General features: G+C 49.6%; 1 protein-coding gene across 1 annotated transcript; it reads left to right on the top strand.

Annotated features, from left to right (window-relative positions):
• Positions 1-4,830: 4,830 nt before the first annotated feature.
• Positions 4,831-14,010, top strand: Ube2q1 (ubiquitin conjugating enzyme E2 Q1). Its single transcript, XM_075978409.1, has 13 exons — positions 4,831-5,327; positions 7,345-7,449; positions 7,781-7,885; positions 8,507-8,557; positions 10,708-10,848; positions 11,028-11,112; positions 11,703-11,763; positions 11,935-12,025; positions 12,138-12,196; positions 12,298-12,346; positions 12,614-12,709; positions 13,016-13,082; positions 13,524-14,010. Exons 1-13 carry the CDS (start codon positions 5,001-5,003, stop codon positions 13,553-13,555), a joined length of 1,269 nt encoding a protein of 422 aa, XP_075834524.1. The 5' UTR covers positions 4,831-5,000; the 3' UTR covers positions 13,556-14,010.
• Positions 14,011-16,602: the final 2,592 nt, after the last annotated feature.

The following is a 16,602-nucleotide window of genomic DNA, read 5'->3' as shown; positions in this document are numbered from 1 at the left end:
TCCTCTCTGAGGACAGAGACCCCAGTCAACACTACTTCAAGTTCTGGAGTGGGACTGGAGCAATGTAAAAGTAGTTAAGAGCACGGGTTGCTCTTCCAGGTCACCAGTCTCAGCTCTAGCACACATGACAGCTCACAACCACTTGTAATACTGGTTTCAGGGGATGCTGGCCTCCAAAGACATCACACCCATTGGTATACACAGACACCTGTGGGGCCACATGCAGGCACTCATACACATAAAATGAAACTAAATATTAAAAAACAAAATTCTGGAACCAGTTATTGGGAATGATTACACAATAGTATGAATGCAAATGGAAAATTTTATGGTGTATGTATTTTATCATAATTTATTTTTGAGAGTTTCATGAAGCCCAGGCTGATCTCAAATTCACAACAGAGCTGAGGCTGGCCTTGGATTCCTAATCCTGCTGACTCTACCTATCAAGTGTTGGGATTCCAGGCATGTACGACCACACCCACCCGCAATTTTCTTAGATGACTAAAAGGAAAAAAAAGAGAGAGCCACCATTATGACTTCTAATAGCAGAAGTCAACTTTGCCTGTTAGACTTCATATAAATGGAATAATAATCTGTATCTGTTTTATTGATCTTATGTTAGGGAGAACTATGGACACTGTTGATGTACTTCACCCTTCATAACTGCAGAGTATCCCATTGTGTGACTATACTATATTTATCCATTCCACCCCTGATGAGCTTTTTTTTTTTTTTTTTTTTGGTTCTTCGAGACAGGAGACAGGGTTTCTCTGTAGCTTTGGAGCCTGTCCTAGAACTAGCTCTTGTAGACCAGGCTGACCTCAAACTCACAGAGATCCGCCTGCCTCTGCCTCCCGAGTGCTGGGATTAAAGGTGTGCACCACCACCACCCGGCTGATGGACATTTGTTTCCTATTTAGGACCATTAAAATAACACTGCTGTGGACATTCATGTCATATTTTGGGTATAAAGATATAAACATAAGGCATACATTTTGGTTATTTTGCAAAGAGGAGCAAATTGTGCTTGTTATACGTTTGTAGTTACCCTTCTTCATTCACTGTTTCACAAGCCTCTCTCCATAAGGGTAAGTATTCTTTGATTCTATTATTCATCAGTGGTATGCCCTAGGGGTTGGACAAGCTTAGCAAGTCCTCTACTACTGAGATATCCCTCCAATTCCTTTTTTTTAAAGACAGTGTCTGTGTAGCCCTGGATGGCATCAAATTCATGATCTCCTGTCTCAGCATTACGAGTGCTTGATCCCCTTTGTCTAGGAACTTTTAGGTCTTCCTTCCCAAACTCCTTCCCCTTCAGAACTAAATCTTAGTTTCCTGCAAAGCTCAGCTGTTAGTGCCGGTACTGACATTTGCTTCCATAGCTTCTTAACGCTCTGTTGACCTTTTGAGCCTCCCAGAGCTTACAAAAGAACCTCAAATCCTTAAACAGCTGCAAGATTCAGCCTTTGTCTGCCTGACCTCCATCATTCTCCTCTATTCAAGACCTATTATTCTTCTGTTTCTTCAACTTGCCACATCCTTCAAGATGTGATAGCTACGGAAATTCCATTCTGTACCAGGTATCTCCTTCATAGCCATTAACCTCTGCCCTAAATTTCTGAAAGATGAGTTCCTAGGAACCTGCACCCTTCCCAGAAGGATGTAACTGCCATGAACTGATTAACAGCTTGCTCTGGCTTCTGTAAACCCGCTTATCACTGTATACAGGGGAGTGAGGTACCTCGGTTATGGCTGTGAATGGGGAGAAGAGAGCTCATCACACAGCTGAGGGGAGTGAAGTGGTTTACACAGCTGTGCATTCCACAGAAACAAGGTTGTTGTGGTTGTCACCTTTAAAAATCCTTCCCTTAGCCCATTCTGCGTAGCATGCCTTCAATTTGGCTTTTAAGGCTGTCACCCTGCTAGCAGTCTTAATAAATTTATCTAATTACAATTCCCATAATGCCATCTCTCCTGCTTGGGACTTGTCCGCTCTTGCTCCGTCCACTCTAGGCACTCTTGAGAACACCTTCCCAGACCTACAGTCTTCTCCTACGAGGTACTCACGTTAAAGTCTGTCCATACAGTAAATGTCTGGTTCTCTAAGTTTTTATTTATTTATGGGGGTGAGGCAGAGGCCATAGCATAGTGGGTGAAGATCATGGGACAGTTTTGTGCAGTCTTTACTCTTCTACCTTTGTGGGTAAGCAGGATTAAACTGCACTAGGCTTGTGTGGCATCTGATCTGCCAGGCCAAACATAAACCTGAGAATGGAAGGACTGGGTCTGCTTCACTTGGGGCTGCTTCTTCAGTGCCTCACAGGTGGTGCTCAGGAAGCATTTGTCCACTTCCCATACTTGTAGATTATGGCTTTATCGTTTCTCTTTTCCACAAGTTCCATGAAGGAAGGGACCTTTTACCCACTGTTTTCCTGCCCCAGAATTCACTAAACAAACCTATGCACTCATTGCCAGTTCTGCTGGAGGCCACACTATGCCCAATTATTTTAGGTATGACGTCATATGAGGTTTATGAGAGACCTGTGATACTGAACAAAGCAGCAATAGAAGACGTCACGCTCCAGAGACCATGACTTGTGGGTTCCTCGGGAGGTGGGGTGTGGCTTACCAGTTTGTAATATTGTGGGGTTGTCTCATCGTGTTTTCTTCCATATTAAGCCCTTATGGGATGCAGTTCAATGGCAAAGTCTAACATAGGTGTGACTCTGGGTTCAATCTTCAGGACAATAAATAAATGTATACATTTAAAACTTTCATATGGGGTAGGACAATGGCTCAGTAAATAAGAACACTTCCTTGTTCTTGCAGAGAACTGGGTTTCAGTTCCAAGCACCCATACAGCAGCTCACAATCATCTGTAACTTCAGTTCCAGGGAATCCAATGCCCTCTTCGGGCTGTGTGGGCACCAGGCACATATGTGGTACATGTGCATATGTGCATGTAAAATATGCATACACACAAAGTTTTTAGAGAAGGCTCGAGTCAGGCCTGGTGTGTGCCTGTGTAATCCCAGTACTTGAAGGCTGAGAGACGTTCCACTTCCTTGTCTCAAGTTCCAGTTTCCTGGATCAGGGCTGTAGTCATGTGACCTGTAAAAAGTTCTAAAGCATGTGGGGGCTGAGCAAGGTGATGTATGCCTGACTATCAGCTAGTTCATCACTGGGAAGCTGAGGCAGGAGGATGAAGATTCCAGCCAGCCTGGGCTACATAGCAAAACCCTGACAAATAACAAAAAATAAATAAAACAAGCAAGTAAGCAGACCGAATAGGGTAGAGGACATGGGCACAGACCTACAAGTCCAGCTTAGAGATCCTGACCTCCATCTGTAAAATAAGAATTAAAACACTTACCTTGCAATGTTGTTGGAAGGATTAGAAATATTTGCGAAATATCCCTGGCCCAGGGAGTCCTTGGTAGACTAGACTTACCATTACTCGTTTTTGTGTCGTGATAAGGGTATCAAATCCAGGGCTTCCACATACTAGGCAAGCAGCCTACCATATCCCCAGCCTTTTCTTATTCATTACTTATGTGGCCCAGACAGAAGCTCATTAAGTAGGCCTTGGACTTTCGACCCTCCTAGACTGCTAGGAAACCACTGCTAGGTTTGGCCTAACCCATCATTTTATGCTTCCCGCTTGTGAGCACGTGCACGAAGACGGTATGTAGCTAAATGATCGTGATGCTCACATCACAAGAAAACCAGTCCTCCCCCTTCAAAAATAAAATAACATGGAATTTCTTTAAAAATCCGAAGTTGAACTCGGCCAAGGGACGCCCTTCTGCTAACATCACTGAGGGAATGATCAGCCCAGAACCAAGCAAGGTACAGTCAGCTTCAACAGAGGTAAAGGTGGCGGCGGCAGAAGGGCCAAAAGGTCACAGGCTGAACTGGCTCAAATGCATCAGGCTCGAAGAGGCTGGCACCTGCCTTTTGCAGCTCTGGGGTTCAGGAACCTCAGACGGCGTTGTCCTTTGTGACAGCGCCACCTAGTGGGAATGTAACGGTGCTGCCATGAATTCCCAACTGCTCCGGATCAGTGCGACAGGGCAGGAGGATGCCGGTCGGCTGGAGAGACTTCTATCCGACTGCTGGATCAAACCTGTGACTCTGTGGAGGAAGCCGCACCATCCTTCCCCTCAGACGTAACCGACCAGGGGCCATACTCGACACTCTGGTATCCTCGCACCGAGTCCTTGGAACAGGCCAGAGAGATCGTCGTTTTCTACGGAGCCATTGTACGGATGGAGAAACCGAGGCCCGGCAGGAGCGTAGATAACCCAGACACGGTCACACGACCGTAGAGGAACCGCAGGGAGAGCCAAACCAGCTTAGCGGACCGCGGTGGAGCACGCCTCCCCGACCGCACGCCGGGTCTGCCGCAGGCGCAGAGGCGGGCGACGCGGCCAGACGGCTCGCTTGAGGATGCGGGGCGGACGCCGCCGTCCGCCGTCCACCGAGCACCCGCGACACCGGCGCGCGGGCGGGGCCGCGGGGTGCGGGCAGGAAGCACACTCCGACGGGGCAAGCCCTGGGGAACGCCAGCCACGTGACGAGACACGCCGGCCACGTGACGGGGGAGCGCCGGCAAAGGGTCGTCGTGCGCGGTCACGCACGACGCACATACACGCACGGAGGCGCTTCGACCGGCGAGCTGTGGGCCGCGGGTCACATGTGGAGGGTGACAGGCGCGGACCGGGGGGCGGGAAAGACGCGGGGATCACGTGCCGGGGGCCGGAGCTCGGAGGTCACGTGAGGCCGGAGGCGGGGCCGCCTCGGAGGGGGAGGGGCGCGCGGCTTCCGGCGGCCGTGGGGGGGTGGGCCGGCGAGCGGAGGGGGCCTGTCCCGGAGGTGGCGGCGGCGCCATCTTGGCAAAGGGGGGATCAGGAAGTGCGGACCGCGGCGGCGGCGGAGCCCGGAGCGGAGGCCGGAGGCTCCCGGCCCGCCGGCCCCGGAGCGGAGCGGAGCGGAGGATGCAGCAGCCGCAGCCGCAGGGGCAGCAGCAGCCGGGGCCGGGGCAGCAGCTGGGGGTCCAGGGGGCGGCGCCGGGGGCCGGGGGCGGCCCGGGAGGGGGCCCAGGGCCGGGGCCCTGCCTGAGGCGAGAGCTGAAGCTGCTCGAGTCCATCTTCCACCGCGGCCACGAGCGCTTCCGCATTGCCAGCGCCTGCCTGGACGAGCTGAGCTGCGAGTTCCTGCTGGCCGGAGCCGGAGGGGCCGGGGCCGGGGCTGCGCCCGGACCCCATCTCCCCTCTCGGGGATCGGTACCGGGGGAACCCGTCCGCATCCACTGCAACATCACGGTGAGGACCTTCTCGTTTGCACCGCGTTGGGGTCCCTTGTCTGGTGCTCGAAATCACACCCTACAGCCTCCTGCCCTCGGAGGACCCCGAGGCCGGAGCCCCCTCTTGGGGCTCGGCTCCTTTTCCCCAGGCTGCGCTCGTTTCTTTTGCTTGAGGTTCTGTGGTGCAATCACAGTCTCTACTGTTGACCCCTGAGAGCGAGGGACACCCGGACTTGTGTTCCTCGACCACCCCCTCCTAGGAACCCACCTACACCTCAGGTTTTATGGCTGTGGTGCCTTTCCATGACTCCTCCACAACTTTACCGTGTCACTTAGGAAGGCCCATTTCTTCTCCCCACCCCCAACTCCAATAAAGAGTCCAGGCCTCTGCTGGAAGGACCTGGCCTGGAACTCGGCCCTGTTCGGTAGTGACCCCTTCTCAACAGTTCTTGCCACTTAGATGTTAGCACCTGTGGGTTACCTGCCCAGGCATCCCTCGTTCAACCCCTCTCTGCTCCCTGAATTGGCTCCACTTTGGATTTCATCTCACTCTGGTGTAACTAGCTAACCTTTAACTCCTCTTTGCCTCAGCTGGTAGCAATTTTGCCACTCCCCTCCCCGTTTCTGGCGTTATCTCTACTTGTCCTAGGTGGTTGTTGCCTTTTCTGGTGGTGCTAGTGTGTGTTGAGCAGTAATAGTGCCATTGCTCCGCAGTGGGCTTCATATCGTCCTAACTAGACCAGATTAGGAAACACTTTACATGTGGCCAGCCTTATTTTATCCCTTGAGGAAACTGTTGGGTGTAATTTTGTAACATCTGGTACTGCGTGATACAGTGCTCACATTGGTTGATAACACCCGCTGTTAATGGTCTTGCCCCTGCTGGAGCTTGCTAGAGAGCCAGTGGGCAGTACCTTTAGCCACACTGGAAATGGGAGTGGCCTGGGAGAGGCAGACTTGTGAATTCTCTGGTACTTGAACGCTTCAATTTGTCTTCCATGGGGTGTTTTCTATTCCTTTCTGCCACCAAACCAGGCCATGGTGGTGAGATGTGGGAGCAGAGTAGTCATGAGACACTTGAGTTTTGGTGGGGAATCTAGCCAAGCTGAGGCTTACCTCACCAGCTATGACCAGTCAAGTAAAGATTTTAGCATCTTCGGTCCTGTTTCTCCTGCAGCACTGGTTAGAGCTATGGCACCGCTAAGACCCCCAGTAGAAGTGGGTAAGGCTTCCCTGGCATGTGTTGAGACATCAAAGATTGGATTTTGCTAAGTGGATTCACTTTACGGGTAGGTTTGCTTCCTCCAGCGGCTTCCTTTCAGTTGCCAGAGGCCAGCTACTATCTTTGTCTTTGGGGGTTCTCAGCTGCAGTGCCCATGGCCCTTCTAAAGGAAGCTTGGCCTACATAGGTCCCCTGGCCTTGGGTAGAGTGGGGGAGTCTGTTTAGGCTCCTTTGGCATGGTGGCTCAGGAATGCTGGGAATGTCAGTAGCAGTGGTGGAGGCTTCTTTCTCCCAGCCCATGCCTGGACTGAAGAGAGGGCAGGGAGTGGTAGGGAGAACGGGTCTCAGAGGGTTCTGTCTTGGGCGGAGGGCGGTTCCTACACATGCCCTATAACTGTTAGCTTTGAAGACCGTTTTATTTTAGTTCTTCCTCCCCTGGTGGCTACAGCCTGCATTTTTCTCATCACTGTGGCTGTTAGGAGGTGATCTTCCTTTCCCTGATGCTGGAGTGTGGAAACACTGAGACTCTAGCCTGGGTGTGAGAACTTGAGTGTAACAGGACAGAAGGCCAGAGCCTTCTTCGCTATGGTTAGCTCTCCCTGGTTTCTCCTCTAGAAGAAAGTAACTTTGCAGGTTGCTTCTTAGTTCAGGCCCTCCCAGGCTCTTTGTCTAGGGAAGCTGAACTGGCGGTTTTAGTGGAGGGCATGGTGGTGGGAAGGAAAGGAACCAGAGTCTTCAGGGAAGAAGGAAGGCTAAGCAAAAACTGGTTTTCCCAGTTTTCCCTTGTGACCACTCTCCCTGCTTTCTCCCTCAGGAATCATACCCTGCTGTGCCCCCCATCTGGTCGGTGGAGTCTGATGACCCTAACTTGGCTGCTGTCTTGGAGAGGCTGGTGGACATAAAGAAAGGGAATACTTTGGTGAGGGGCAGGGGGTAGAGTGCATGTGTTCCTGGTGAGGTTTCAACCATAAAAGTACCCTATGAGGCAGCTGGATCTGAGAGTGGGGGTCCCCAGGTGGACCGTCTTGGGGAAGACTTCTTGGGAGAGTTGCTTTCTGAGGTCAGAGGAGGCAGGTTCCTGTAGCAGCCCCAGGGTAGGTCCACTAGGGAAAGTCATTCCTGTAACTGTGAGGGCTATCCAATTAGAGAAACAGCCACCATTTTGGGATCTGAGCTAAAAACTCATCCATGCAGCAATCCAGATTGCAGTAGGGGAGGTGTATTTGATGTGTCTGTGGTCCCCACCCCAGCTCTTGCAGCATCTGAAGAGGATCATCTCTGACCTGTGTAAACTCTACAACCTCCCTCAGCATCCCGATGTGGAAATGCTGGATCAGCCCTTGCCAGCGGATCAGGTATGCAACTGAGGACTGGGCTTTGGGTCCTGTTGTTCAGTCATCCCAAAGAGCGCCCGACAAATTCTTGATAACTGAAATGGAACTGTGGTTGCTCCTGCAACTCCTACTGCTCCCAGTGATTCCCAGCTTCTTTCTTCTCCAGATGAGACTCTAGCTAAATAAGGCACTACCCACTGCTCTGTCCTATCAGAACTCATTCTCAGGGGCAGCATCCCTCAGGTTGATATGAGGAGGACGTGTTTACTATTATCTTAGCAATAGGAATTGATAACTATTGGCAACCCAGGCCCTTTGTTTAGAACCAGAAATGCACTGTCACTTAGAGGGTTCTCAGAGAAGGTGAGCTAGGATCTGCAGAGCAGATGACAAGAGCAGCCATGAGTTCTTTTTGTTTTTCTTTTCTTTCCTGGCATGTTGTAGCAAGAGAATAATTGGCTGGTAGCAAAGTCATCCATCCCTTGGGCTCATGCTTCCATTCAGTTCTGGCTGATAGAAAAACTGGCATCTTTATGGGCACAGTGCCCAGCTTCCAGACCTTCAGGGCCAGGGGTAGGTCAGGCTGCATTCTAGCAACCCACTGGGTTCTGATCTTGGTCTTTGCCCTATTCTCCACTGTAGTGCACGCAGGAAGAAGTATCTTCAGAAGACGAAGATGAGGAGATGCCTGAGGTAGGCTTACCACTTGAAATGGCATTGACAGGAAGTGTTTATCTCTAGTATGGGTCGTTCAATATAAACAACTCCAGTTCCCAACTGGGGAAAGGAGTGTATCAGTGGAGTAAAGACTGGCCTGGAGTGAAGGAGATGACCATCTATTGTCCATTCTTTGAAAACAAACAAATACTGGGCAAACTCATCTCAGATGGCTTCAAGAGTCTTGACAGACCCTAATTGCACCCTGATTGTCTTATTTGGAGAGTTTCACTTATTAAGCTACAGTCTTTTCATCTCCAAAATAAGATTATGATACATATTACAGGGTTGTTTCAGGTGGTAAATAAATAATAATGTATAATATACTTGAAAGAATCTTTAAAAATACAGATGCTTTATTTTTCTCACTTTTAAATGCATGGCTATTTTCCCTTCATGAATGTCTGTGCACTACATACCTGCAGTGCCTGTGGAGTCCAGAAAAGGGCATCAGATTCCCTGGGACTGGAATTATAGATGGTTATAAGCCACCGTGTGGGTGGTGGGAACCAGTTTCCTAGAAGAGCAGCCAGTGCTCTTAACCGCTGAGCCATCTTTCTAACTCTTGTTTATGTTTTGAGATAGGGTCTTGTATAAGCTAGGCTGGCCTCGAACTCACTTGTATAGTCAAGGATGGCTTGAATTGATCCTCTTGCCTCTACCTCCCAAGTGCTAGAACTACAGGCATGTGCCACCATGTCTAACTGTAGGTGCTTCTATAGAATATAAACAATAGTTAAGTTGAGCTTCACAGCCAGATAGATAACCTTACTTCTGTGAAATCTGCTTTGAATGGGCATGAGAATTAATTCACTAGACCTCAACTTTCCTATAAAATAAAGGTAATGATAGGATAATTCAATGTTATAAAGGAATAAAGTAAGCTAGTGTGTGTTGCCCTTAGTACAGGACTTTACAGGATATCCTTTTGTAGTACTGTATCTCTGATCGTGTTTCCTAGCCTTGGACCCAGATCTGGTAACTTTGTACTGATCTTCAGACCCACAGTGGGCTGATGAGCCATGAAACAGTCCTTCCTGGCAGTTCAACCCTCTGTACCACGCCCCCAGCACCTGACTATGGAGCTGAAGCTGCCTCTGTGTGGCCTCTGCTTGGTGAGCCACTTGTTCACTCAGAGCCAGGTGAATAAGGACCTAATTATGTTGTTGGTTTTGGCCATCTCCTACTTTGGGCCACCTCATTTCCATCTTGGCAATGAGTACTTCTGGGGACCCAATTCAGATCCTGCTATTGTAGGAGGAGAAGAAGAAATTTATTATTTAGTTTTCTCTTCACATTTTTAAGATGTGTTGTGTGTGTGTGTTGGAAGTCAGGACAACTTGGAGGAGTCAGTTCTAGCTACTCTGCAGGTCCCAAGGATTAGACACAGTTATCAGACTTAGCGGCAAGCACCTGTACCCTTTGAGCCACTCACTGGCTCTTAGTCTACTCTGTTAGGCCTAAGGTCCTAAGGACTCCAAGGTTTGAGAGTCTAGCCTAATAAACAAGCTTTTTAATCACTGGAGGCCAAAGGTCCTTCACCTAGAAATTGAGAAGTGTCTGCTGCCAAGGAAATTTTAGGAACAGTTGAAGCAGGATCTTCCTAGGGAACAGAAGACAGTCCCTTTCTCAGTTCTCTTTGTAGCTCTGCTGCTATGGTTTGAGAATTGAGAAAGAGAAGAAAATTTCCTTGGGAAGCCAGATGTATTGATACACACCTTTAATCCAGTACTCAGGAGGCTGAAGCAGGACAATCCCTCCAACTTTCAATCTAGCCTGTCTAGGACAGTGAAAGATATATATATAGCAAGACCCTGTCTCATAATAAAAGGTGCACACCTGTATCCCTAACACGTGACAGGTGGAAGCAGGAGGATCAGGGGTTAGCCTCACTATATGATGAGTTTGAGGACAGTCTGGGCTATATGAGACTCCATTTGAAAAAGCTAGACCCAACTTGCATTGGCCTGTAGATTGTGGAGGGAATGAGGCTAAGCTGTTTCCAGAACTGGAAATGTATTACCAAGAATGCCACAGGGACTTGGGGCTCTGGGACAATGGCACTAAAGAAAGGATAGTCTATCCACTGCCTTTGTGGTGTTCCTCTGCTCCCACGCCTACCTCAGGATACAGAAGACCTAGATCACTATGAAATGAAAGAGGAAGAGCCAGCAGAAGGCAAGAAATCTGAAGATGATGGCATCGGAAAAGAAAACCTGGCCATCCTAGAGAAAATTAAAAAGAACCAGAGGCAAGATTACTTAAATGTACGTGCCTTGTAGAGAAGTGAGGCGAAGGGTGGTGGGTGCTGACTGGGGAGCAGCCACAGCACCAGTATGGAGTGCTGCCTCCTTTGTTGGATCTCTCGGATCCTCCCCCTATGCCAGACTATCTTAAGTTTTACCCACCAGATCAAGGAGTAAATCATGTGTGCTCTCCTTCCCAGGGTGCAGTGTCTGGCTCGGTGCAGGCCACTGACCGGCTGATGAAGGAGCTCAGGGATATATACCGATCACAGAGTTTCAAAAGTGGTGAGTTTGCCCAGGGGCGGCATAGGAGTTCCTCAAAAAGGACATGGTATGAGCCGGAAGATGGCTTGGTGGATAAAACCACTTGCACTGAGTTTTAGGACCTGAGTTCAGTCTCTGATACCCACATGACAGAGAGAACTGCTGTTTGCACGGATGGCACTTACACACACACACAGAAATAAGCAAATTCATGTAATTGTTTTTTAAAGGATGCAGTATGATGCTGACAAGAAGCCCTGAGAATTTCTAGATCACACAAATGCTTATAAAAGTTTCAGACTGGGATTGGAGCTCCTTGAGGCATGGGTTGTCACATATCCAGAGACAAACCTGGACCCTTTGAGCCTTTTTTTTTTCCTCCCCTTTTTCATTTTTTGAGACAGGGTTTCTCTGTGTAGCCTTAGCTATCCTGGAACTAGCTCTGTAGATCAGGCTAGCCTTGAAACTCCATAAATCTGCCTGCCTCTGCCTCCCAAGTGCTGGGAGTAAAGGCGTGCACCACCATTGTTCTGGTTGAGTCGTTTTCTTGGGAAGGAAAGGCTCCACCTTTTGGTCCAGACCCATCTTATTGATGCTTCCTTTCCTTCCAGGAAACTATGCAGTCGAACTCGTGAATGACAGTCTGTATGACTGGAATGTCAAACTCCTCAAGTGAGTGGCAGCTCTGGGATGAGAAAGTGGAGTGACTGGAACCTCAGGGGCACTTGTGTCCCATCCAATGTGTTGGTTGCAGGGTCCCAGGAGCAGGTGTGGGCAATGGGGCCCATAGGAGGCTGCTCAGTCAGGACCCAGCAGTCTGAGCCCAGATTCGTTGCTTTGTAGAGTTGACCAGGACAGCGCTTTGCACAATGATCTTCAGATCCTGAAGGAGAAGGAGGGAGCAGACTTCATCTTACTTAACTTCTCCTTTAAAGTAAGATGGCTTGGTCCCAGTGCTCTCTTCCTGACTGAGCCTTCCCTGCCTGCTTTGAGTCTTACGAGAGTGCAGGCCTCTCTTCCCTGACTGCTGTCTGCCTCTTTCTCAGGATAACTTCCCCTTTGACCCACCGTTCGTCAGGGTTGTGTCTCCGGTCCTCTCTGGAGGGTGAGTGACTGGGCAAAGGGAATAGGCTATTTGTGATGCAGCAGGTGAAGAAGGGACTGGACTTGTGGCCAGGCACAGCTGACTAACCCTTCTTCTTACAGGTATGTTCTGGGTGGAGGTGCCATCTGCATGGAACTTCTCACCAAGCAGGTGAGTGAGCCTGTTTCACTCTTGGCCATTGGCCTGGGTGGGGCTGGCTGAGCTCTTACCATTGGGGTGGGGGGACAAGTCATAGCCATAATATGGCCCTTTCATTGCACTAGGCAGAGCCTGTACCCAGGAACTTAGGTGGACAGGTGGTGACTGTACTGGGAGTAAAGGGCCCTTCTGTAAAGGCAGCCTCTTGTGGGGAAAGGTGCTGAAGGTTTCTCAGGAAGCTATTTCCTGACTTCCTGCTTTGTCCCTGCTGTGCCCCAGGGCTGGAGCAGTGCCTACTCCATAGAGTCCGTGATCATGCAGATCAGCGCCACGCTGGTGAAGGGAAAGGCACGGGTGCAGTTTGGAGCCAACAAAGTAAGGGCCCTGGGACCATGGAGAGCCAAGTACAGCTTGGGCCACTAGCAAGCTAAAGTTGCCTTTGAGAGACAGAGGATAAAGCCTCTGAAATGGAGGGAGGGCCTTGGCCTCAAGGGCATCCACAGATGTTGGTGTGGGCCGAGGTCTGGAAAGGGAAGCTGTGTGTGGTGTGTCCTCAGGGCCTTCCCAGGCAGAGGGGCTTGGTGCTGGAAGCTGGGACTCTTGGTTCCCTGGGTGACAGCCTGCAGAGGAGGGACAGTAGGCTGCAGCTGGCCGTGATCTGACTGGCGACTCTCTCCCCAGTCTCAGTACAGCCTAACAAGAGCACAGCAATCCTACAAGTCTTTGGTGCAGATCCACGAAAAAAACGGTGAGCTTGGAACCTGGCCCCAGTAGAGCCAGCCCCGTGCAGGCCCTGGCCCCACGCCAGTCAAATACAAGAACCTTTGGTTTCTGAGCTTTACTGTCCATTGATCCAGCATCTGCCCAGTTCTCTAGAAGTCTGAAGGTGGCTAACCTCACTCTTTTCCCCTAGAAGTACCGGGCAGGGGCTGGGGTGTCTAAGGTAGACTGGGTCCTGTCATCTAATTCTGGTTACTTCTGGGTGGGCTCACCATTCTCTCTCCCTTACAATAAACAACCTCCGGGTAAGTATCCTCGGCTTCCCTACACCTGTGTCCCCACTGTGGGGACTGGACATCCTTCCTAGGATCTGCTTTCCTGGAATCATAGAGATGTCCTCAGGGATTGGGGTGGGCAAAGTTGACCTGGGCCTGCCCTTTCACTGTGCTGGTTTGTGTTTTTTGTGCAGGCTGGTACACACCCCCAAAAGAAGATGGCTAACCCTGGAGTATCATCCCCTTCCTCCTCCCCCAGGCACCACTGGACCAATTACCTTTGAATGCTGTATTTGGATTTCACGCTGCCTCTGGTTCCCTCCCTCATTTTTCCTGGACGTGATAGCTCTGCCTATTGCAGGACAATGATGGCTATTCTAAACGCTAAGGAAAAACAACAAACAACACACTGAACTGTTTCAAGTACTCAAGACTGACTACAAACCAACCACCTTGCTGGAACCCTTGCTAGCAGGCATTCTTATAAAGAAACTCTCAAGCCTCCTTATATTGCTGGAAACTCAGCTGTGCTCCAGACTAGAGCCTCCTTACCTATGCTATGGGTTTTTAATTTATTTTCTCTTATTTCATGTACACTGCTTTTTTTGGTTACAGTGTATGATGGATGTGTATGAAAAAAAATGTATCTTTGGGAAAACAATTACAGTTTGTTAATTTGAAGATGCTGGTCTTGACTCATCCTTATTTTTATTCCCACATCCCTTGACTGCTGGGGAGGGAGGAGGGGTGCCAGGCCCACCATGCTTTGGTAGCAAGGAGAAGCTGCAGAGAGGCTGCGTTTTCCTGCTAGCACAAGAGAAATACCAAGCTGAAGGAAGCACTTGCCTGATCTGACCCTAGGTGGCTCCTGAAAGGCCTCTGGAGCAACCGGCACCTCTATTCATTCCTTGGAACAGTCTGGCCTGCTGAACTACAGTGCAGAGGCCCAGAAACAACCTGATTGTTACTGCTACTTTGTACTAATCTCCATTTTGAAATTTCCAAGAAAAAGATGAGACTCGAGTAGCTGCTTCATAAACTCCTTTTAAGATGAGAGGGGTGGGGCCCAGGCTCCTGGATGCATGAGGTTTTCTCTAATCCCAGCAACCTGCTAAGTGGCTGTAATTCCTTGGTTCCCTGCCTTCCCGTGTGGTCTCTGCTCACCTCTCATCTGCTTCATTAGGTGAGCTAAGAAAAGACATGAACTTCGGATTGATGATTCTAGCCATTCCCAAGCTGTGGGCCACCTGGAAACAGCTAGCTCCATGTGGTTGTGTTGTGTGGTGGGTCCTCGGCTCAGGCCCAGGAAGCACGGAAGGGAGAAGTCTGCAGAGCCGGAAATGGGCACTGTGCACCGTGTTGGATGGACCTGCTGTTGTGAGACTGCTCCCTATGTGGCACCGAAGCCTGCATCTCCCTGTGAATGAGCTTGCTGTGGGACCACCCGCCTGCTGACGTGACAGAGGCAAGGGACGGCTAAGCAAGGTCCCAGGGTTTAGAAAACCCAGCTCTGGGATGGTTTTTATGCTTTTGAGATGGGCATTTTAATTTGGTTACCCTCCCTTGCCCCCCCCCTTTTCTTCTAGAAATTTGAATGTCTTGCTGCTTTAGGTGGATGGAGAGTTCACCAGTCCTTCTTGATGCTGCTCTAACTCTGCCTACACCCACCAGATTAGGGGTGCTAATACACAGTGAGTCTGAGACAGAGGGGATACAAGGGGAAAAGTCATTCCATGGACCTGAAATCCAACTCGTAGCCTGTGTGGCTTCCTTCTGAACTTAATGCCAGCCCTGACTGGCTTGTAGATTGTGTTTTAGTAATGTGTACTGTGAGTCCTCTGTATAATGTATTTTGTAATGTATTTTTCTCATCTACCAAAGGATGAATCAAATAAAGTTATTTAAATAGTTTGGCTCTAAAAAACTTATTAAAATGGGTTCATATCCACTTGACATTAAGGAAAATGTCAGGTCTGTGAACTGTGACATCAACTCCTGACACCCCTCCATTTTTCTTCTCAAACCTTTTATGATTAAGTTTAGGCTTCTCATAAAGTTCCACTGAATTTAAAAATGAGGCCATATCACAGAGGGCAGATTTCTTTGCAGTAGAAAAGGCGAGGAATGTGGATCTCTGACCCACGTAGGGTTTCCTGGCTTGGAGCCCACAGCCCGGGAACTGAGTGAGTGGGAGGCTCACTTCCCAGTCTCCATACAGCGCTGAGAGGGCAGAATAGGGCAGCAGGCAATGACCAGGAGAAAGTCAGTCGCCCTAAACATGGGAGACATGGCGACCTTTATTTGTAGGGTGATGGCTCACTGTTCTACCTGTTTCTACAAGTAACACCAAGAAACAGGCAGGGGCTCTTCCGTCCTCCATGAGTCTGCCCTGGGATACAAAGAAGAGGGGAAAATATGCTTGGCTGCCTCAGGCTTCTAACCTAATGGAAGCTTACTGGTTTGGGTTCAAATGTTTATGCCACTTTAGTAGGGCTAAAGACACCTGGCAAACAGAACTTCACCCTTTGGAAAGGTAAGTCGAAGGCAAAATGGAAAGCAATTCAGTGCTGAGGCCCAAGAACGGATGGCACTCAGGCAGTGCAGACACAAATCAGCTGGATGTTCCCAGCATGCCCCATTAAACGCTTCAAGCCCGAGGATGTACGGCTGGAAGCAAAGTCGGTGAGATGGCCGGGTACCCCATCTAGTCCCCAACTCCTGGCCCATGTTCAGCTTGCTTCATCTAAGATTTCAGGGAGATCCACAGAACTCTGGCAGAGGGACAGCCAGTGATTTTTCCTTGGGGATTTAATGGACACCTGGTGTGAATTCAAAATGTCTGCAAAACAATACACCACAAAACTTAGGGCAGGTGGTGGCAGAGGAGGGAAGCAGAAGGCGGAGGCCACAGGGAGCAGGCTCTGGCGGCAGACGAGTTTCTCCAACAAGTCTCTGCTAGTGTCTGCTAACTCCCAGCTCCGGGAGGAAGATGATGAAAGCTGAGGCAGTGGGAAGCAGGGGGTTGGGGCAAGGTAGGAACTTGTATGAAAAGAGGCAGCCCTGTTATTGCTTTTCAAACAATTACAGGGTCCTAGGTTCTGTTCTTTAGTGGGAAATTCTGTGGTGATAAAATGATGTTTTTGCCATGGTAAGTGAGCATTTACTTGTTGAAAGACTGTCCAAAAACAAAACAAAAAACAAACAAACAAAAAAAACCCACCTTTCTCCAAGAGGTTTCTCCAGAACTCAGCCCTGCCTTTCCTCCCACCTTCA

Source organism: Microtus pennsylvanicus, chromosome 7 (genome assembly GCF_037038515.1).
Source record: "Microtus pennsylvanicus isolate mMicPen1 chromosome 7, mMicPen1.hap1, whole genome shotgun sequence".
In the NCBI taxonomy this organism is placed as follows: Eukaryota; Metazoa; Chordata; class Mammalia; order Rodentia; family Cricetidae; genus Microtus; species Microtus pennsylvanicus.
Note: the sequence above shows the minus strand (reverse complement) of the source record. Positions and strands in the feature narration are given on the sequence as shown.

Bases quoted from the DNA above. Each gene is read 5' to 3' on its own strand.
- Ube2q1 (XM_075978409.1), top strand. From the start codon at position 5,001: ATGCAGCAGCCGCAGCCGCAGGGGCAGCAGCAGCCGGGGCCGGGGCAG. The intron at 7,886-8,506 runs GTATGCAACTGA...TCTCCACTGTAG, and splicing joins AGCCCTTGCCAGCGGATCAG to TGCACGCAGGAAGAAGTATC. The intron at 12,710-13,015 runs GTAAGGGCCCTG...CTCTCTCCCCAG, and splicing joins TGCAGTTTGGAGCCAACAAA to TCTCAGTACAGCCTAACAAG.